The sequence below is a fragment of the Rosa rugosa genome, chromosome 5, assembly GCF_958449725.1.
Source record: "Rosa rugosa chromosome 5, drRosRugo1.1, whole genome shotgun sequence".
Lineage (NCBI taxonomy): Eukaryota > Viridiplantae > Streptophyta > Magnoliopsida > Rosales > Rosaceae > Rosa > Rosa rugosa.
In genome coordinates, this window is record NC_084824.1 from 43612726 (window position 1) to 43636177 (window position 23452).

Genomic DNA, 23452 nt, shown 5'->3' on the forward strand with positions numbered 1-23452 from the left:
ACCCATATGTCAAGCAAGTATACTTGACATTAATTTGATCCAAAAAAATGCTCGACATTAATTGGGTAATTTGAAGTTAGCCCTGCAATTGGGCTAGAAACCTATTAACTTGTCATGTATGAGGCCCTTCCCGGCTTCCCCTATGCTGAAGCCGGGATCCTAGACAACCTATGCATACACAATGATACTATTCAAGTTCAATTGATAATGAATGGTTATTCAACATGTAGTCTGTATCAATAACGAAAACATACCCAAGGAACCAAGTCATAAAATGAGGAAGATGAAGAGAAGGTGCGAGGGTAAACGAGTTCAGCAATGAACGTCTGCCAGGTTGAACAAAAGTTCCATTGCGACTCTAATCTACCCATATATAGAACAACAGCCCCTTAATTGGTGGTTATGCGGTAGAGATTTTTAGCTGTCACACAAATAAGAAAACGGCAGTATTGTAACATCTGATCGTACATGAATGCAAGGCAGAGTATTTCTTATATACACCATATGACACAACTTTCAAGATCACTTTCAGCAACTCCACTGCACAAGATTTTCATGAAGATCATAGAACCTTCAATTCTTAAACATCAGTACATCACCGATATCGAATCTTAATGATGATTCCTTTGTGTCAAGTGCTTTACGAATAGAAGCAGTGCAAAAAACAACCTGGGAGAGAGAGAGAGTTTTCAGCAAACAAAAGAAGATAATCACTTGCATATTCAACTTGTGACGCTGAGTTAACCATCTTTTTTATTTATTTTGTTTTTCTTAACCGGATAGCCAATACCATCCTGAACCCAAACGTGAAATTCAGGAAACTCGAGCACATATGACTATATGTGATAATCATCTTCATTAACAACACAAATCTTACTGGTATCCGCGAAGGGTGGGGGTGAGAATAAAAAGAAATCTTAAAAGAAAAAACAATCTTCAGTAACAACAAATAACATTTGGGTAACACCCTTAAAACTGTAATCTTCAATTATCAACTTACTCGACAATACCAAGAGTGAGGGAAAACTGCCACTCGTTCCAGTTAAGCCTGACTAAGAAAAACGCCTTCCCAAGAAACTCAATGATGATAAACTACAGAACAGCAACATGAAGTGTAAACAGATGGGAGTGTATGTATGCCATACACGACAGAAAAGAAAAAGAGTACAAAATGTCGCACCTGAATCACAAGAATTATTCCCACTATTCCCAGAAACACGGAGTTAGCAGTAATCCATTTCAAAGGATGGTCCTCCAGTATACCAGTCTTTCGAACTCCGAATTCAATGGAAATCTGAGATATGAAGAAATTGGATTCCTTGAAATGATAAGAATGCAGCATATGGAATTTAATGGAAGAGAGCAGCAGATCAGGGATTGCTAATGTTTAGAACGCAATGAAAAGATAACTTTTTTCAAATCATTTTGCTTTATAACATCCTAAATCAAAATGGGAAGCTTGTCATAGTCCTCATATTGCTGATGGCATAGTAAGGTGCCTTTTAGAAAAATTTAGACAGAAAAAATACCTAAAAAAGTAAAATACAAACATAGGCAGCATCAGGAAGAGAACACATCAGGAACTTCTGATGTTTAGAACCGCAAATGAATAAAGAACTATTACAAATCACTTTGCTTTATAACACCCTAAATCAAACCCAGAAGCGCTTTTGGGTTTGATTTAGGGTGTTATAAAGCAAAGTGATTTGTAATAGTTCTTTATTCAGCTTTCTTCTGATTAAAAACAAAGAAAAGGGAAATCACTTTCTATTTAACTAGTGATGACTAAAGTACCTGACATATAACAAATGTGTTGAATATCATTGTATTTTTCACTTTGGTGGCATGGTCTCTGGTATAATTTTTTAGTAAACTCCCTCCTTGAAAATTGATGACAAGCAGGGCAATAATTTGGTACAGAACCTGAAAGTTCCAAGCCACATTTACAGTAAAAAATTTATCAAAAAGACAATGGTAATAGTTTTGGTTGCTTTAGTTCAAGAAAAGAACATGTACCTGTATCAACAGTGTCTTCCACCGAATATATTTTATAAGAGGTTGTCTGTAAAATATTGTACCAGAAGCGCGTTACTACAACCATCAAAGAATTTGGATTTATTGACTATTGAGCTCAAAATTCAAGAGATATGGGTCTAGTTTAAGCAACCATATTGAAAGCAAGAACATAATATAAGTATATAACTATATCAGCGAAAAGCAAAAGTGAAGAGACTAGAAAAATAATCATCAAAACTAATTAGTTTATTAGTTCTTTGAGCATGAAACAGATTATGATCGAGACAGCTATTTTTGACCGGAGTTTGCTACCATTATATCTGACTGATTTTTTGCAAGGACAATCACTGAATGGAGAATTGTAAAGTTGTAAAAATAGACGGTTGGACTTGGATCTATGAAGTACAATGTAGAATTGTAAAGTTAGACACACACACACACACAAAGAAATCTTACCCTCGGTCAATAGGGGGTTCGTCCATCAGGCGCTCAGCCGGATATTCAGTAGCCAATACTAGTGGTCCAAGAGCAAATATGATAACATTCACCCACACAAACTGTGCAAAGGACAAGCAAAACAAATTAACACATCCACATCCTTAGGTGCATCAATGGAGAGATATAAAACAGAAAGTGCAAGAAACAGAGAGAAAACCTGCACAGCATTGAGCGGAATGTGACGATAGTAAACTGCCGCCAAGCAGTTTATAGTTACTGCTACAATATTGGCTGTAAGTTGCTGCTGCATAACTCTCAGAACCTTTTCATGCATAGATCGTCCCCATCTGAAACCCTGAAGAATTTTAATGTCATTGATGAATCAGCAATTTAAAGTAATAAAAAGAAGATCCAACATCCAGGGACATAATAAACATGTTTGGAAGTAGGATTCGCTACACTGAATTTTATTTTTGAATCACATGCCTCATACATTTTTAGAAAAAGTCACAGTCAAAACTTTGATATCATGGCCTTGACGTGTCCAGACACCGAACAAACCAATGCAAACTGATATTGGCTAATCCTTTTTGGTTTCAGAAAAATTGGCCAAATTTCAAGAAAGTCGTTACAAATTCCAGTTTAAACAGATAGAGAGCTTATTCTTGAATGAAGCTTCCCATGCATGTGCTAATTGCTACAGATTAAATTACCGTAGCTCACCATATTCAGTCATCAAGTTTTGTAGCTAAATTGTAGGGGTTGTCTATAGTACTTAGATGTTTATCATACACTCATTTACATCTAATTGAACCAAATTTACAACATTGACAACAAAGTTATCACATTTGTTTTACACATTTATATATATAATTGAACCAAGTTACCACATCGATAACAATTTGTTCATAAACTTGTAAAAATATTGCAGGTGGAGTAATTACCTCAAATAGAACTAAAATTACCCAAAAAATAACTCTATTTACCACAGTGACAACAACAGTAAATGAGTGTATCACTTACATACAGGTACCGTAGAATTTTTCTTAAATTGTATTGCAATATTTCATTTATCATATATGGGCTTACTCTGGAGTCTGGACCTCATTTGACTATTATAACAACTATATACTCTCATATTTACTGGAATATTATTTGGTACAGAAAATTCAGTTAAAACCGAGTACTATTGTATAAATGTTGAAGGAAAATCGACTTAGTGTGCCTTATCAAACTAGGAGTAGTAATAGGAGAGAAGGTTCTAGAATTCCTAATCCTACTCGGATTAGTATTCCTTGTAACATTAGAACATGTACTTTGTAATCCCTATATATAGGGCTCCTATTCTCAATAATATGATTACAATTCTCTCTACATTCTCTCTCGAATCTATTTTACTTAAACACGTTATCAGCACGACTCTAGCCACAAAAACCGAAACCAACTATTCTGCCTACCTGCGTGCCTACTGCCCCAGTAGCCCCTTGCCCGAGCTAGCCAAGCCTTCGCTGCAGCCTGCTCCTTGCGCGCCCCTGCGCTCCGTGCTGCCCGCCTACGAGCCCGTGCGTCTGCAGCCCCGCGTCGCTGCACTGCTGCTCCTGCAGCTCTGCCGCACATCTGCTGTCCCTACAGCACCTACACGCCCCTGCGCACGCATCCCTACTGCCCATGCAGCACCAACGCACACCGACTGCACATTTCCCCTTTCCTGTGCACGTCCGTCTTTTTGCAAGCTCCGAAACATCTAGTTCGGAACCTCGGATCAAAATATTTTCTTCATCAAAGTTGTTCATCTCTGTCTCTTCCATCTGACCTCCGAATTTCAGCCTTATCGGAGTTATTTTGAGACCAGTACAACAATCAAAGTGAAAACTGTTCAGAAGAGAATTTGCTCCGAATTTCAACAAGCTTGACCTTATAAACATTCGCTGCACGCCTCTACTCGGATTGCTTCGCTCCATCACGCCTGCATCGACACGCGCGTGATCCAAAAACCTCCCTTCTTCTACATCCCACCTTTCTTATAACGTGGGTTCGATCATTGAAAAGCGGAATCGTGGGGATTCACGCAATTAACGAACTAAGAGCGTTCGTAAGACTTCGGACTAAGAGCGTTTGTAAGCATCGATTTACGACCATACAAACATCATTGTTTCGGTCTAATCCAATCATTCTTGGAAATCGATTTCTTGGTAGCATAGCTCGGAAATCTTATTAGTTTTCGTAGAAGCATTGACTCCGAAACTAACTTGTCCCTGTTTCATCTTTTAGGATGTCAAACATGAACAAACTCGATTTTGTTCCATTGGATTATGCAGGCAAAAGGTACTTAGTTTGGGTCACTGATGTCGAGATCCACCTTATTGCCCGTGATTTATTGCATACAATCCAAGAGCTTTGTCCTATAGAAACAGCTCCAGACCCTCAAACTGAGAAAGATAATTCCAAGGCACTTGCCTTCATGAAACGTCACATGGATAGTGACCTACAGTTTGAGTTCATAAATGAGGATAGCGCCATAAAACTTTGGCATGCGCTTCGCGAACGATATGGCAATGTTCGTGACTCCATACTTCCGAATACAGAAGCAGAATGGAAAGATCTTCGCTTCTCTGAATTTGACACTGTCATGCAATTTTATTCGGAAGCTCTCAGCATCAGATCAATGATGCGTCTTTGTGGAAAAACAATCACAGAAGACCAGTTGATTGAGAAAACCCTCAATACCTTCCCCGTCTGTGCTATGAGGTCCTCTGACTTATTCCGGACTCATGTAAATGCAAGACGGATCACAAGTTTTCAACAGCTTATTGAAGCTATGGCCACTACTGAAAGACATGGCAATGAACTTGTGAAAAGAAGATTTGATAGGCTTCAAGATAGCTATCAAGAGCATCGTCCTATGGCTAGAGAAAGTCGCCATCGACGTCATGATCCATACGATCGAAATGCTCAAGAAGGTAATCGCTCAAGGCGACAATCCCACGACCGTAGGAGGCGTGATTTTGAGGGACATAGGGTTGGAAACCATGGAGCCAACGTTGGCCATGGGCACCACTTTCCAACGCCACCAGTCCTAGGGACTATGCATATTGCGCCAATGCGCCTCAATCAAGGGAGAATCCTTTTTATGGTGTCTATTTCTGATATGGAACGTCTGATCAATGGACCTGAATTTGCAATGTACCTACGAAGGTAGTCGCATCAGGGTGATCAAGACATCGAGTTCACAAAGATTTTAAATCTGGCGATGAAGACAAAATGCCGCAGATTTTTATAGTCTTTATTATTTCCAAGAATCATGTAATGGCAATTATGCCTTAAATCAATAAAATGACTTATTGTATTAACTCTTTCCCTCTAGGCGTACTCAAGAGTAATTGTGATGTCTAGGCAAGGTTTGATCTGAGAGAACGGTTTTAAAAGTGAGCAACGCTCCACCAAAATCTCGCCTTACCTTACCTGGTCACAACCAAATTGAAATTACCGAACGGATTGAGTGACTACGATTTGTCTACGATTTGATTTTTATGCTGGATTAGATTTTGGTCAAGAAACTTTGATGTAATCATTGGTTATTATTAATAAAGTATCGATTTATTTTTCATGTCATGGACATATTTTTCGAACTTTATTACTTCAAAGATATAAGAGCCAATGGTTTTCATGTGGACACACATTGTGAGAATGGACAAGAGTTCCTTTGCATCACCTCTAATGACTACGGAAATAACCGCGTATTAGAGAAACTTATGTGTCGATCTAGTGAGTTGTATGCAACCACTATTCGAATAATTGAATCCAACCATGACATGAGAGATGATTTATGGGATTCTGACACATATAGGCTTTGGCATGACCGTTTGGGACACCCAGGTCGTGACATGATGATCCGTATATTAAAAAATTCACACGGACATCCATTTTTCAGAACGAAAAGAAGTAAAAATCGGATTTTTGGACACCGAAAGAGCACCTGCGCCTCACGGCGCCGTTCACCCCCAATACCGGCCATCCTTGGCCGGCGCCGCCATCCCCTTGCGGCCTCAGTGTGGCATTGACGCCACCTATGCTCTTTCCCATCCAAATTTTACTTCTCAAGTCTTTTGTGACTTCGTGGCTCAACCAAAATCCTCATTGGTTGTTTCTAAAGCCCATATTTCGTTCTGCAAAGCCTGCTCTTTAGCAAAATTAGGATCGAGACCATCCTATGCAAAGGACACTAAAAGAATATATATACCATTCTTACAAAGAATTCAAGGTGATATTTGTGGACCTATTCAACCACCATGCGGACCATTTCAATATTTTATGGTGTTGGTTGATGCATCGACACGCTGGTCACATGTCATGCTATTGTCCACTAGGAACGCTGCATTTGCTAAACTCCTAGCACAGATTATTAAGTTAAGGGCTCACCACCCTGATCATCCTATTAAGTCTATAAGGTTAGACAATGCTGGGGAGTTTACATCAAAGACTTTTGATGATTATTGTATGTCCATTGGGATTGAAGTTGAACATCCAGTTCCTCATGTTCACACCCAAAATGGTCTCGCAGAAGCCGCCATTAAACGACTATAAATGGTCGCTAGGGCATTGGTAATGCGCACCAATCTCCCTATTTCTGCTTGGGGCTATGCAATATTGCATGCAGCTGTGCTTATTCGTCTGAGGCCTACTGCCACTCAACCCTTTTCTGCGTCCCAGATGGTGACTGGGTATGAGCCTAATGTCTCACACTTACGCATATTTGGGTGTGCAGTTTATGTGCCAATTGCGCGCCGCCACAGCGCACCAAAATGGGTCCTCAAAGACGATTAGGCGTTTATGTTGGATATGACTCTCCAACTATTGTACGCTACATAGAACCCTTGACAGGCGATCTCTTTACCGCTAGATTTGCGGATTGTCACTTCGATGAGACAGTCTTCCCGTCGTTAAGGGGAGATAAGAACATCAATGTTCAACAGGAACGACAGGAATTGTCGTGGTCTGTCCCCACTCTGTCTCATCTTGATCCCCGAACCGTACAGTCCGAAATTGAAGTGCGGAGAATTCTCGATCTTCAGAACGTAGCAGAATCGATGCCTGATGCGTTTTCTGATATTGCTAAAGTGACGAGATCGCACATACCTGCTGCAAACATGCCTGCAAGGATTGATGTCCCTAAAATTAGAGGACATGACGCCATCTCAAGGGCAATTGAGCATGGCGCCAACGTCCCCTCTCACAGTGATGGTGACGTTGTGGCTAGGCCCATGGCTCCTGCCAGGAAGCGCGGGAGGCCCATAGGTTCGATGGATTTTCGCCCAAGAAAGAAAGCGAGATTGGCACAGAATAATCCATTAATCATTGATGTAAATAATCCATCTCATGAGAATATTCCGGATTATGGTTATGTCCAAGAGACATCATTGGGGGACGCTCCAATGTCAGAACCAACTCCAGAGAATAGAGAGATCTCCATAAATTACACTAGTGTACATGAGATGATGGATAGAAATTCTATGGCGATTGATGATGCATTTGCATATCATATTGCAAGAGGAATTATAGAATATGATGATATCGAACCTCGCTCTGTTGAAGAATGTCAACGAAGAGCAGATTGGCCTAAATGGAAAGATGCGATCCAGGTTGAATTGGATTCACTAACAAAGAGACAGGTATTTGGGCCTGTAATGCAGACACCCCCAAATGTAAAGCCTGTTGGCCATAAATGGGTCTTTGTTAGAAAGCGTAATGAGAAAAATGAGGTGGTAAGATATAAAGCCCGCCTTGTGGCGCAAGGTTTCTCACAACGCCCTGGAATCGACTACGATGAGACGTATTCTCCCGTAATGGACGTTATAACGTTCCGCTACCTTGTCAGTTTGGTAGTTTCCGAAAAACTTGACATGCAGCTTATGAATGTGGTTACAACATATCTCTATGGGGATCTAGATTCAGAGATATATATGAAGGTTCCAGATGGACTTCAATTACCCAAATCAAGTGGCTCTAAACCACGGAGCGCGTTTTCAATAAGATTAAAACGCTCACTATATGGATTAAAACAATCCGGACGGATGTGGTATAACCGTCTAAGTGACTACTTGATTGGGAAGGGATATATTAATAACGAAATATGCCCATGTGTGTTCATTAAAAGAACAAGTTCCGGATTTGCAATCGTAGCAGTTTATGTCGATGACATGAACCTAATTGGAACTCTAGATGAGTTGAAGGAAACTGCTAAATACTTGAAATCCGAATTTGAGATGAAAGATCTTGGGAAAACACGGTTTTGTCTCGGTTTAGAACTCGAGCACCGTAGTGATGGGATTTTGATCCATCAGTTTGCATATACTCAGAAAATCCTAAGGCGCTTTAATGAAGATAAAGCAAAGCCTGTGAGTACTCCCATGATCGGTCGTAGTCTTGAGCCCGGAAAAGATCCGTTTCGTCCAAAGGATGAGGACGAAGAACCATTAGAGGCCGAAGTGCCCTATTTAAGTGCAATAAGCGCATTATTGTACTTAGCTCAATGCACAAGACCGGATATCTCATTTGCAGTGAACTTGTTAGCTCGACATAACTCTGCGCCAACACGCCGCCATTAGATTGGTGTAAAGACAATCTTTCAATACCTAAGAGGTACGATTGATATGGGCCTATTTTATCCCTACAGAGAGAAGAGGAATGACGGAAGAATGGGATCGGACCCCATTAGGCATGGAGCCACCGCCACCCATGATGGCCGGCCTCACCCTATCCCCTTCCATCAAAACGACAATGATGTTTTAATGGGTTTCGCTGATGCAGGGTACCTCTCTGACCCTCACAAAGGTCGCTCCCAAACGGGTTATGTCTTTACCATGGGAAGCACTGCGATATCTTGGAGGTCTACAAAACAGACCCTTGTTGCTACTTCCTCGAATCATGCAGAGATTATTGCTCTACATGAAGCCGTACGAGAATGTATATGGCTAAGGTCTATAATAAGACATATTCAAGGAAGTTGTGGTTTGAAGTCTACCACGGATGAACCTACATGCATTTATGAGGATAATGCAGCTTGTATTGAGCAAATGAAGTTAGGTTTCATCAAGGGCGACAACACCAAGCACATATCGCCTAAGTTCTTTTATAATCAGCAACAACAATCATTTCTAAAGATTGAAGTGAATCAAATCCGATCAGAGGATAATGTAGCGGACTTATTCACTAAGTCGTTACCTAAATTCACCTTCGAGAAACATGTGAAGAGCATCGGATTGAGAAAGTTATCCGAACTCCCACGATTGTAGCAATCAGGGGGAGATATCGACATCAGGGGGAGTTATGATGTCTACATGTTCGATCTCGAAAAGTGAAGGACGTGTTGTGCTCTTTTTGTCCTTCGACCAGGGTTATTTTTGTCCCACAGGGTTTTTGTTACCTGGCAAGGTTTTTAACGAAGCAACGAATGAAGCGTCACCACCAAGTTTGAAGCGGCACAAGGGGGAGTGTTGAAGGAAAATCGACTTAGTGTGCCTTATCAAACTAGGAGTAGTAATAGGAGAGAATGTTCTAGAATTCCTAATCCTACTCGGATTAGTATTCCTTGTAACATTAGAACATGTACTTTGTAATCCCTATATATAGGGCTCCTATTCTCAATAATATGATTACAATTCTCTCTACATTCTCTCTCGAATCTATTTTACTTAAACAATAAACTATTTTTCAAGCCAGCAAGACTTTCGCAGGAATTATTTTCTGCTGATCACGACCTGACAACTGTCCATCAAGAACTCACCATTTTTTTTCTCCCAGAAAGAATCTAGAAGGGAAGATAAAAATCCCCCACTGAACAAATTTCAATTCAATCATTCCCTCACGAATTTTGCATGTGGAGATTCATGTGAGCACATAATAGTGAAGAAAAGGAAGATAAGAAAGCAACAGCATAAACAAACCTTGGCTACAGTAGCGAAATTGCCATCCAAGATTATGATATCTGAACTCTCTTTAACAACTTCAGTCGCTTGTTCACCCATAGCAAGACCAACGTCGGCCTAAATGTGAAAGAAATAGATATAACATGTAAGAAACACCATCACGCATCACATGTCAGAATATAAATCCACTGTTGACTCACATCCTAACTTTATAGAAATGTAGTAAATCAACAAATTAACTCTATCATGGTGAAGATCGAACAGGATTGCAAGAATATATATAGCTGCCAAAATAAATAACAAGAAAAAAGCAAAAAGAAAAGGGCAAATACACCCTGTCCTCGAATTGCAACAGTTTGACAGCTACATGAGCAATTGACAAATGACAACACTAAAATCGAATGAGCGACAAAGACTCCACGGGTCATTTTCGTAATTAAGAAAATGCTCTCGAACCTCTTGTAGTGCACGAGCATCACTACTGACAGATCCAGTGACAGCAACAACCTTTCCTCTTTTCCGCAGTGCTTGCACAAGCAAAAGTTTGTCATCGGGGGTAGACAGTCGCATTACCTACACATGTATATATTGAATGATATATATTCAACACAAATTTCATAATACTTTAATTCTTAATACCATCAATAAGTAATACAGTTATGAAGAATAGATATGAGATTCTCAACCTACCAAAATCTTCTCTGCTAATTCTTCTCTCTCGAAGTTGTCGGAACACTTCTCCTTCAAAAATTACCTCACTAGCATCTGACCCATCAGAAGCAAGTATGCCACATTCCATAGCAATTGCTTTTGCAGTTTGAGGATCGTCATGCGTAACAAGGCGTACCTATATATGGCTCATGATGTGGGAAATTTCTTCAGATTCAAATCATATTGAATTGAAAATTATCAAACCCAAGCGCTCATGTATCTGTTTTACAACTTCAGTGTTTTTTTTTTCAATTTTTTTTTTATTTAAAATCACAATTATTTTTAACCATATGATATCCTCATGATACTTAAACATAGTTCAATTAAAACAACACATGCTGAGGAAAGAAAAAAGCCTAAACGAATTATACAATGGTTCCAAAACGAATTCATTTTCAGATAACACTGAAAATTAAATCAACTTTCAGTTTTCAAGAGAGAGAAAGAGATAAAAATCCAAATGACAAAGGTGGTGCACAAACAACTAAGTAGAGACCTTAAGGAATTTGTCTGTTAGGGACAAAAAGAAATGGCAAATAATTGAGGGCCTTCTAATCAAGATTTTTTTGTGAGACCCACTTTTTAATCACATTTCCACACAAAACAGTAGAAACTTACTTGTATTCTGTAAGAAGTTGATGTTATTAACAATAGTCAATAGTGTCTACCAAGTAGTACCTTAATGCCAGTTCTTTGTATTTCCTTGATCCCCGCTTGAACATCATCCTGCAATTTGTTGTCTACATAAGCTAAACTCAGTAATATAATTTAAAAAAAAAAAAAAAAAGGAAATAAACTCCAACCCCCACCACACAAAAAACACTAGATGTTAATGTAAAATATCATCCATACTATTCTCTTCTTTGCGAAAACTATCCTCAAGGTTTTAACTTCTTGAATGGTTGTCTTGTTGTGATTACTCGCCTATTGATAGGAGCATAAAGTGCGACGATATTAATGAGTATATGCCCCATTTTAGCCTTGTTTCTCCCTTTAGTTTCGCGTTTTGAGTCATCGAGTCATTTTAAGAGTCTTGTAGAGTGTTGGCGTAAAATAGGCGGAAAATGCGAAATTTATGAAAAAAAAATCCTAACGGGATCAAGATTCCTCGTTTTTGTGGTCTTTACATTTTAATTCCCTTTATTTTCTCTAGAAAATTCTGATATTCTCCTGCTTGTTGTAGGAAACCTTGCCTGGTGGAACTCTTGGAAACAGCAATGATGGAGTCATAAAATAAAGCATTTAAGACATTTGACCAAGCAATGAAGAAGGGAAATAAAGGAGAAAGACGTTTTCAGTTCGAGAATAAAGGAGAAAGACGTTTTTCAGTTGGGGAATAAAGGAGAAAGATGTTTCAACTGGAAAATAAATAAAGGAGAAAGACGTTTCAGCTGTTAAAAGACCCCATTATGAGAGAAGTTAAGGCCATAAAGGAGACGTTTTCAGTTGGAAAATTAAAGGAATTATGATGCAATCCCATCCGTCCAATGATGAAGGGTATGATCGACAAAAGCCAACCAATGCTCTCCTATAAATAGGCAACGTCCAGAACAGAATTTCCATCACTTCCCGGCCTATCACTTCCTAGCCAAGATCACTTCCCGGCCTATCACTTCCTGGCCAAAAAGCTATTCCAAGACTTTGCCCAATTCACTCCTCAAATCTCCAACACCTACAAGACCGTGACCACCATCCATCCATCAATCTACAAAGCTCTAAAGGCGCTGAGTCAAGGACGCTCCACCACCATAGTAGAGACGAGTTCATCACCTTGTTGCCAAGCCGCTGAGGAAAGCTTCAAAGTGTAACTATGACTCTATTTACAATTTTTGTTTCGGTTTTGTGTGTTTGGAGTTGCGAGTTGTGTAATTGGAGACATGAGATTTTCAGAATATTTTTATTAATATTTTTGAGATTTTCAGTTTATTATTGAGTTAATTTCGAGAATTCTTTTATGATGCATGTTACAATCTTGTGCCCTTTTATGTGTTTAGGTAATTTTCAGAGTTAGGTTAAAAAGTTTGCATGCTAGAATCACGCTGAGTATTCTTGTGTGTTTGCTTAATTTGCCATGGGTAATTGTTATTTGTTAAGGCGCTGAGTTAAACAAGTAGCAATTAGTTCTAAAAAGTGGTAAAAATCATGCTTTAATGATTAAACGATTCTGGAAATTACGTGTTAAATTCTATGTGTAATGGTTAATTTGCACGTGTGAGTTGATTCGAGGGTTAGATAATACTACTAGTTAAGAGAATTACGCTGAGTGTTTTCAAAAATTAGTAGTATTAGGCTTGGTAAGGACTTTTCCGATCCAAGCCTACATTAGAACGAATCAGATAAATGGATTGATCCGCTGAGGCTTTTCATTTGGGCTCTTATCTAATCGTTTAAGATGGGCACATTTTTGTAGCATGTTGAAATGGATTTTCTGTTTTTACACAGTAATTTCTGAGTGGTATTGGTCTAGGTTAGGGAAGTCGATCATTGTATATATTTTTATTTGTTTTGTTTTTATTTTAAGTAGATTAGGAACCAAATTTCAAAGCCCCCATTTTATTCTTTTATTTGTTAATTGACCTTTTTGTGTAGGTGTACCCTACAATCCCCGAACTGAACGATCCCTGCTTATCCTATATTGACAACTACATTTTGTAGGGTTAAATTGTGAGGCTATTTTAGCCGCATCAATTTTTGGCGCCGTTGCCGGGGATTGTTAAAATCCCTAACACTTAAAGTGTCATTGATTTTGTTGTATATAGACTGCATGCTCAATTTTTTTTCTACACTTGTGGAATGGTGACAAATTGCGATTTATGTTAGGCCAAGCTATAATTGTGATTTAGTTTAAGTTTTATGAGTGTTACAAAATTAAGCATGTCTTTTATAATTGTTGTACAATTTGTAGAAGTTTTTAAGCATGTTGTAAATTGTATATTGTAAATTGTAGAATGAGTTTTTTTTTTTTTTTTTTTAAGCATGTTGTAAATTGTATGTGTTTCACTTAGATTAATATACTTAATTGTTGTAAATTGTATGTTGTCATGAATTTAGTTAAATACTTAATTGTTGTCAATGTGTAAAATCGTATGAGTAGACAAGGGCCCTTTTGTTAATATTGGCCTAAACCCTTCATTAGTACCTTGCTAAGGTCTCTTGAGGTTGAGGGCGGCCTTTATTAGCACTTGGAGAACGGTCTAACACATAAGTTAATTTCCCAGCTGAGTAAGGGGCATACGGATGGTGTCTTAGATTGGGACCCTGGGTGATGGGTTCAATTGGATCTCAGAGATACTATAGAATGAGCGTAAACCACTATGTGGGAGTAGCCGATAGAGGCCTAAACCTCAATGAGGGAGTAGCCTCCGTAGTATCATCAAAATGAGTCCTCCCTCTCACTTAACTCTTAATCTGACCATCCGGCCTTCTGAAACAAAGGAAAGAGACTTATGTCTAGGCGACTATCCCTATATCGTATCTCACCAATAGTAGTGGTTTCTATTGGGCTCGACTTACAACTTGGAATCAATTGAGATATTAACTAAGTTTATAACTAACTTAAAAAAAAAAAAAAAAAAAAAAAAAAATGTTGTGTGACATGCTTAAGGTATATTGGATTAAACATGACCTTGTCGAGGGTAGCTGTTCTATAGTCCCATTGCACAAACGAGGTCCTCTGTTCCAGTACCTAAGTATGTAAATGTAAAAGTAACTTAGAAAGTAGGAAAGACATAATGTTTGTATTTCGAACCTTGTATATGTTACTAACACTTGATTTGATCTTAAAGATCCATGAATGTCCACTGTCTCTGATAAGACTAAGGAGCTCTTTGAGAAATTGGAACGTGCTAAGCAAAGGGCAGAACTCACTTTTTCAGACCGCCCTCCTCTAGAAAGGAGGGATTCTCAGGACTCTAGCTATTCAGGTTATAACTCCTCAACTAGATCAACCGAGGAGATCAACAAACCTGACCATTCTGAAGAAGGAGAAGAACAAGTCTTTGAAGAGGAGGAAGAGGAGGTCACTGAAGAGGACGTTGTGAATACAGAAGAGGAAGAAGAGGAAGAGCACGCCCGTGTTGAGCAAGTACAGGCACCAATGGCTGAGACTATTAGGCAACTGTCTAATCTTACAGGTGGGGGTGCTGCGCCCTTATGCATTGCCTATCCAGAACCAGGAGAGGGGCTTAATGATGATTTTGAGTTAAAGAGTGGGTTTCTGCATCACCTACCCAAGTTTCATGGGATGAGTAGTGAAGACACCAACAAGCATCTCAAGGAGTTCGAGTTTGTCTGTGGGAGTATGTGCCCTAAAGGAGCTGATATCAATATCTTGAAGATGAAGGCATTCCCCTTTACTTTGGAGGACAAGGCCAAGACTTGGCTATTTGAGCTGCCTGCTGGGACTATCAACACTTGGGATAGGATGAAGGGCGAGTTCCTTACGAAGTACTTTCCTGCCTCAAAGGTCACTGTTTTGAGGAAGCAGATTAGTGGAATCACGCAAGGACATGAGGAGAATTTCTGCAATTATTGGGACAGGTTTAAGAGCCTTGTAGCATCATGCCCTAACCATGGGATGAGTGAGGGGTCCCTCCTTACCTATTTTTATGAAGGACTCACCGCTAATGAGCGTGGTCTGTTAGATGCTGCTGCTGGAGGGTCCTTTATGGATAAGACACCTGCTGATGCAAGGGAGCTAGTTACTAATCGTGCACTAAACTATCAGCAATATGAGGGGGTGCTTTCCTCTCAACGGAGGGTACATGAGGTGTCCACTAACTCTGCTCTTGAAGACCAGGTCAACAAGATGTCTACTCTGCTGTCTCAAGTCTTAAACGGTAATGGAGGAGGAGCAATGGCTCAAGTGTGTGGGATGTGCTCGACTCAAGGGCACCCCACTGATAAATGTCCCCAGCTTGCCTCTCCAGAAGGATGGGAATCTGTTAACGCCCTAGGGTATCATGGAGGTCAAGGCGGCCCGAGGTACAACCCTTACTCCAATACGTACAATCCTGGGCTCAGAGATCACCCCAACTTTCGTTGGGCCAACAATGATAACACCTTGAGACCACCTCAAGGCCCAAGTCAGAATTCTCAGCGCCCACCAGGTTTGTTTTTGAGGCCTCAGGTACCTCAAACTTTTGGTATTCCCAATTCTGTCCCTCCACCTCCTGTTTCTAATACTTTGAGTGCCCCTAATTATGATGAACTGTTGAAGTCCCTTGCTGCGGGGCAACAACAACTTAACACTGCTACTCAAGCTTTGGTTGTAGGACAGGCGACCCATTCAAAGGATATTGCAGAGCTCAAGAATCAAATGGGCCAAGTGGTGGATTTCATGGGTCGAATTGCTGAAACAGGGAAGCTACCGAGCAACACAGTGCCTAACCCAAGGAATGAGCACGCCCAAGCCATCATCACTAGGAGTGGACGTGTACTAGTTGACCCTCCCAGAGCCCACAAGAAGGCCCAAGCGGCCCATAATGAAGAAGAAGACGTTGTGGAGGTGTCTAAGGAGGATGTTAAGAAGGACCCAGCTACATCAAGGGTGGAAGTTAACGTGCCCCAAGCTGAGGCACCCAAAGGTACAATTCCTAACTCTAGTGGTTTAGTTAAGACTAACCCAGTTGTTTCTATACCTTTCCCAAGCAGGTTTGCCAAGACGAAGAAAGATAAATCTGATCAAGAGATCTTGGAAATCTTCAAGAAGGTTCAAGTGAATATGCCCCTGATCGAGTGCATCAAACAAGTGCCTAAATACGCCAAGTTCTTGAAGGAGCTTTGCACCACAAGGAGGCAGACAAGAGAGAAGGAGGTGGTGAAAATGAGCGAGACGGTATCAGCCGTTATCCAGAGGAAACTACCCCCAAAGTTGAAGGACCCAGGGAGTTTTTCTGCTCCTTGTATCATTGGTGACACCAGGTTTGAAAATGTGATGTTAGAATTAGGGGCATCCATAAATGTTATGCCTTATAATTTGTATGTGTCCCTAGGTCTAGGCCCTCTTAAAAGGGATAATGTTGTCATTCAACTTGCTGATAGGTCTAACAAATACCCTCAAGGGTATGTTGAGGATGTTCTTGTGCAGGTAAACCATCTGATATTCCCTGCGGATTTCTACGTATTGGACATGGAGGAATCATCCCTAAATACCACTCCATTACTTTTAGGGCGTCCCTTTATGAGGATTGCTAGAACGAAGATCGACGTGTACAAAGGGACTCTCACCATGGAGTTTGATGGTGATGTTATACGCTTCAACATTCTTGAAGCCATGAGGTACCCTGTTTCTGACTTGAAACCTTGCTTTGCTATTGATGTAGTTGATTCACTCGCGCAGGTTTTCTCTGAAGCAATGGTTGAGGATGAATTGGCTCTGACCCTAGAGGAGGGGGTCGGATATGATGCAAATGGGGAACCTATCCCCAAGGTTGAGTGGGACGTTGAGGAGCCTAGAGTGATCAAGACTGTGGCCTCACTGGAGGCTCAGCCTATAAAGAGGTCAATTTCCTATTTGTCAATTCCGGTTTCTACTAATAAAATGCTACGCTCTATTGTTCAGGCACCCAAGTTGGAATTGAAGGTACTCCCTGAGCATTTGAAGTACGCGTACCTAGGAGAAAAGGAGACCCTCCCAGTGATCATATCGTCAACGCTGGAGGTAGAGCAAGAAAGGAAGTTGGTGGACATGTTGAAGAAGCACAAGACTGCCATTGGTTGGACTCTAGCAGATATCAAGGGGATCAGCCCAACCACGTGTGTCCACCGGATCCTGTTAGAAGATGGCGCCAAGCCCACAAGAGAAGCCCAAAGGCGTCTACATCCGCCCATGATGAAGATGGTCCAAGACGAGGTGATCAAGTTGCTAGATTGTGGGGTGATCTACCCCATTTCTGATAGTAAGTGGGTCTCTCCAGTGCAAGTGGTGCCCAAGAAGTCTGGGGTGACAGTGGTACAGAACGAGGATAATGAGCTAGTGCCCCAGAGATTAGTGACTGGTCATAGGGTATGTATAGACTACCGGAAGCTGAATGCCACAACGAGGAAGGATCATATGCCCTTGCCTTTTATTGACCAGATGTTGGAGCGCTTAGCGGGCCATTCCTACTATTGCTTCTTGGACGGATATAGTGGGTACAACCAGATCTGCATAGCCCACGAGGATCAGGAGAAGACGACCTTCACGTGCCCCTTTGGGACTTTTGCTTATAGGCGCATGCCCTTCGGCTTATGCAACGCACCAGGTACTTTCCAAAGATGTATGCTTTCCATTTTCTCAGAATACATTGAAAATATTATTGAAGTCTTTATGGACGACTTTAGTGTCTTCGGTAAAGATTTTGATACTTGTTTAGAGAATCTAGGATTGATACTTGAGAGGTGTGTAGAAACTAACCTTGTGCTGAATTGGGAGAAGTGTCACTTCATGGTGACACAAGGGATAGTGTTAGGACACATAATATCTGCTAGGGGCATTGAGGTAGATAAGGCTAAGGTTGATCTTGTACGTCACTTACCCTCCCCCACAACTGTGAGGGAGGTACGCTCTTTTCTTGGCCATGCAGGATTTTACAGGCGGTTCATCAAAGACTTCTCCAAGGTGGCGAGACCTATGTGTGTCCTATTGCAAAAGGACGTGCCCTTTATGTTCAATGAGGATTGCAAGAAGGCGTTTGAAAAGCTCAAGGAGTTGTTGACCACGGCCCCCATTATCTGTCCTCCGGATTGGAGTCTACCCTTCGAGCTTATGTGTGATGCATCAGACTATGCTGTTGGAGCTGTGTTGGGCCAGAGGAAGGATAAGAAGCCCTATGCTATTTACTATGCTTCTCGAACCCTTAACGACGCCCAGCTCAACTACTCCACCACTGAAAAAGAACTCTTGGCTGTAGTCTTTGCTTTAGATAAGTTTCGTTCTTATTTATTGCACTCTAAAGTAATTGTTTACTCTGACCATGCAGCCTTGAGATATCTGATGATCAAGAAGGAGGCCAAGCCCAGATTGATTAGATGGATCTTGCTGCTGCAGGAGTTTGACCTAGAGATCAAGGACAAGAAGGGAAGCGAGAATGTGGTGGCGGACCATTTGAGCAGGATAGTACATGAGGAGGACATCCAGCCCCTACAGGAAACTTTCCCAGATGAGCAGCTCTTTGGGATAGAGGTTAGTGTGCCCTGGTATGTGGATATAGTTAACTATTTAGTCACTAGGACATTTCCTGACACACTTTCCAAAGCTAGTAAGGATAAATTGAAGAAAATGGCTAGGCACTTTATTTGGGATGAGCCCTATTTATGGAAACATTGTAGTGACCAAGTCATTAGGAGATGTGTCCCAGAGTCTGAGCGTAGGTCAATTCTGTCATTTTGCCATAGTGAGGCTTGTGGAGGCCACTTTGGGCCTCGTAGAACGGCCTTGAAGGTCTTAGACTGTGGATTTTATTGGCCCACTATCTTCAAGGATGCAAACTTGTTTTGTATTTCTTGTGATAGATGCCAACGGACTGGTAATCTTGGCCCAAAAGATCAAATGCCCATAAGCCCAATAATAACTGTAGAAATTTTCGATGTTTGGGGCATTGACTTTATGGGCCCATTTCCTTCGTCTAATGGCTGTTTATATATACTATTGGCTGTGGACTATGTATCAAAGTGGGTGGAAGCAAAAGCCACCAGGACTAACGATTCAAAAGTGGTTGCAGGTTTCTTGAAAACTAACATATTTTCCAGGTTTGGTGTGCCACGTGTGCTGATCAGTGATGGAGGTTCTCATTTTTGCAACCGGACAATCGAGGCTTTGCTGAAGAAGTATGGGGTAACCCATAAGGTGTCCACGCCCTACCACCCTCAGACCAGTGGCCAAGCAGAGGTGTCCAACAGGGAGATCAAGAGGATACTCGAAAAGACAGTGGGCCCAACAAGGAAGGATTGGAGCCAGAGATTAGATGATGCATTGTGGGCCTACAGAACAGCCTACAAGACGCCTATTGGGATGTCTCCCTTTAGGTTGGCCTACGGAAAGGCATGCCACCTTCCAGTGGAGCTAGAGCACAAGGCTTGGTGGGCTGTCCAAAAGTTCAACATGGATTATGATGAAGCGGGCCTACATAGGAAGCTACAGCTAAATGAGCTTGAGGAGATAAGGAATGAGGCCTACGATGCTTCATGGATCTACAAGGAGAAGACAAAGGCCTACCATGACAAAATGATCCGCGGAAAAAGCTTCCAAGTGGGCCAGAAAGTTCTGTTATTCCATTCCAGACTTAAGCTATTCCCTGGTAAACTTCGTTCTCGTTGGGTTGGCCCATTTATAGTTACAAATGTGTTTGCTCATGGTGCTGTAGAGATCAAGAGTGAGAAGACGGGGAAGGAGTTCAAGGTAAATGGGCATCGTCGCAAGCCCTACTATGAGTCCTTCGTGGGGCACACATTGGAAGAGATACCCCTCCAGGAGGCACCCCATGACGTGTGAACAAGGAGAAGAGTCCCGGCTGAAGGACTATAAATATTAAGCGCTGCATGGGAGGCAACCCATTTCAACAGAAGCTGTGGAGGAGCCATCAACGAGAGTTTGACATTTCTATCCCTTCACTTGCTTAGGTTGAATTGTACTTGTGTCTTTGTTTGTTTGTTTGTTTATTTTACCCTTCCCATATTTAGGGTCTATATACCATATTTTTTTTTTTGCCTACATTGAGGACAATGTAGATTCTAAGTATGGGGTGGGTTTACACCTTTATTTTCAGAATTTTTTCAGTTTAAAAAAAAAAAAAAAAAAAATTTATTTTGTTGGTTTTATAGTCTTTTTGTTTGTTTGAGTCTTAGGATGCTCCTAACGTCTAGGATGAACATGTCTCTTAATTCATGGCTGAAGGTTTTCACAATCGAAATAGGACTTAATTGAATTCTGTGGTTAATCGACGTTGTGATACTTGTATGAAGATTTGAGATAGGATTGTAACTTGGTTCATTAAGCATGCTAGGATTAAGTCTAATTCATTTGACCCTAAGTGAGCTGTTGAGCTAAACTACTTTCTTTTCGAGTGCTTTATTGATAAATTCAGAATTTCATGGCTGTATTTGCAAAACCTCATCATTCTTTGAAAATCCAATGATCATGTGCCATAGATTTTAATGGACTAGAGAATACTAGAACTTGACTGTTGTGACTGTCAAAACTTGTATGCCATAATATGCACTGATCCTGGATAGGATAGAAGGCATTAGGGTAATCACCATAGCCAAACAAGCATGTGTCCCCAATTGTGCCCGTCGTGGGACTCCTTAGAGTGAACCCCTTTGAGCCTACGTTGAAAACCTTTGTTTCATCACCCTCACTACCCTACCCTGAGCTTAGTACAGGATATCTCTACCCTTGTCCTAGGGACTTAGTAGAGCATGACATAGTGTGTAGGGGTGACGATGAAAGACAAGTGTGGGGTGGGGAAAAACCAAGAGAAAGAAAGAAAAAAATAGCCGTAAAAAATGAAAATGAAAATGAAAATGAAAATGAAAGAAAGAAAAGCGGCAAAAGAGAAGAAAAATTGAAAAGAAAACTCTTGGGAAATTGTTGAAGTGTGGTTTTGGACTTTCAAACTTTTAGAATGCTCAAAGTTGAAAATTAGGCCTTTGTCCATTTCCATGTCGGTTAGAGTGAAGGTTAGGCCCAAAACAATGATATTTGGCCCAGAAAAATGGTGACATAAGGTGGTCCATATATGCTCTGCTAGGTCCTTAGGATTTTTGTATCCTTAATCTTCATTTCGAAAACCCTAGCTTAGCCTTATTACAACCTGTTTTAAGTGCTGACTTGATCCTTGAGATGGGCAGTCTTTGGTTAGTGGAGTCAGTTATGCAGTCGAGCTTATGGTTTAGGTCCATTTGTGCACTTAGTCATTTCATGAGGTCTTTAAAAAAATTCTTCACAAAATGCTTTTATTGATGAAATATGCAAGTTGTTTGTTGCCTTACAATTTGTTCTCTTGCATATACTTGAGTGTGAAGCTTTTAAGCATAGCCATTTCTGAGAGAAAAATCGAGAGTATGCCTTGTGAGTTTGGATTGGACTTGCTCGAAACATGCTATCATTCACTGTATAACTTAAGTTCTCCATATCTTACTTAGTCATATGAGTGTCACGTGTTTATTAACCATGGAATTATCTATGCGATTTTGATTAAGTGTTTAACGTGAAAGCCATGAGTTTGGAGTCTCTGAGACAACAGTTAGGGGTAGTAGAGTCATTTACTTGCTTTTTGTGGAGTCTTTGTTTTGTTTTGTATTTTTGTTTTGCTAAGGGACTAGCAAAAGCTAAGTGTGGGGTATTTGATAGGAGCATAAAGTGCGACGATATTAATGAGTATATGCCCCATTTTAGCCTTGTTTCTCCCTTTAGTTTCGCGTTTTGAGTCATCGAGTCATTTTAAGAGTCTTGTAGAGTGTTGGCGTAAAATAGGCGGAAAATGCGAAATTTATGAAAAAAAATCCTAACGGGATCAGGATTCCTCGTTTTTGTGGTCTTTACATTTTAATTCCCTTTATTTTCTCTAGAAAATTCTGATATTCTCCTGCTTGTTGTAGGAAACCTTGCCTGGTGGAACTCTTGGAAACAGCAATGATGGAGTCATAAAATAAAGCATTTAAGACATTTGACCAAGCAATGAAGAAGGGAAATAAAGGAGAAAGACGTTTTCAGTTCGAGAATAAAGGAGAAAGACGTTTTTCAGTTGGGGAATAAAGGAGAAAGATGTTTCAACTGGAAAATAAATAAAGGAGAAAGACGTTTCAGCTGTTAAAAGACCCCATTATGAGAGAAGTTAAGGCCATAAAGGAGACGTTTTCAGTTGGAAAATTAAAGGAATTATGATGCAATCCCATCCGTCCAATGATGAAGGGTATGATCGACAAAAGCCAACCAATGCTCTCCTATAAATAGGCAACGTCCAGAACAGAATTTCCATCACTTCCCGGCCTATCACTTCCTAGCCAAGATCACTTCCCGGCCTATCACTTCCTGGCCAAAAAGCTATTCCAAGACTTTGCCCAATTCACTCCTCAAATCTCCAACACCTACAAGACCGTGACCACCATCCATCCATCAATCTACAAAGCTCTAAAGGCGCTGAGTCAAGGACGCTCCACCACCATAGTAGAGACGAGTTCATCACCTTGTTGCCAAGCCGCTGAGGAAAGCTTCAAAGTGTAACTATGACTCTATTTACAATTTTTGTTTCGGTTTTGTGTGTTTGGAGTTGCGAGTTGTGTAATTGGAGACATGAGATTTTCAGAATATTTTTATTAATATTTTTGAGATTTTCAGTTTATTATTGAGTTAATTTCGAGAATTCTTTTATGATGCATGT

General features: G+C 40.6%; 2 protein-coding genes across 9 annotated transcripts in view; both read right to left on the bottom strand.

Annotated features, from left to right (window-relative positions):
- Positions 1-491: 491 nt before the first annotated feature.
- Positions 492-10807, bottom strand: LOC133711710 (calcium-transporting ATPase 5, plasma membrane-type-like). The gene is made up of 9 exons (XM_062137812.1): positions 10712-10807; positions 10398-10496; positions 2672-2809; positions 2473-2573; positions 2017-2062; positions 1795-1923; positions 1181-1294; positions 1001-1092; positions 492-540 (listed from the first exon to the last, which is right to left on the bottom strand). The coding sequence occupies exons 1-9, from the start codon at positions 10805-10807 to the stop codon at positions 492-494; spliced, it is 864 nt and encodes a 287-aa protein (XP_061993796.1).
- The window catches only part of LOC133711794 (calcium-transporting ATPase 10, plasma membrane-type-like), a 34711-nt gene continuing 21656 nt past the window's right edge, over positions 10398-23452 (bottom strand). For 4 of the 8 annotated variants that reach the window (XM_062137888.1, XM_062137882.1, XM_062137883.1 and 1 more), the window contains 4 exons: positions 11769-11816; positions 11070-11226; positions 10836-10952; positions 10398-10496 (listed from right to left, as the gene is read on the bottom strand). In XM_062137888.1, coding sequence (XP_061993872.1) covers positions 10927-10952; positions 11070-11226; positions 11769-11816 — 231 coding nt within the window. In that variant the 3' untranslated portion in view covers positions 10398-10496; positions 10836-10926. Of the gene's footprint in view, positions 10497-10835; positions 10953-11069; positions 11227-11768; positions 11831-23452 lie in introns of those variants that run through there. The other 4 variants (XM_062137889.1, XM_062137886.1, XM_062137884.1 and 1 more) reach the window with 3 other exon arrangements.

Bases quoted from the DNA above. Each gene is read 5' to 3' on its own strand.
- LOC133711710 (XM_062137812.1), bottom strand. From the start codon at position 10,807: ATGACCCGTGGAGTCTTTGTCGCTCATTCGATTTTAGTGTTGTCATTT. The intron at 10,497-10,711 runs GTATTTGCCCTT...TTTCACATTTAG, and splicing joins TTGCAATTCGAGGACAGGGT to GCCGACGTTGGTCTTGCTAT. The intron at 541-1,000 runs GTAAGTTGATAA...AATCTTGTGCAG, and splicing joins CTCACTCTTGGTATTGTCGA to TGGAGTTGCTGAAAGTGATC.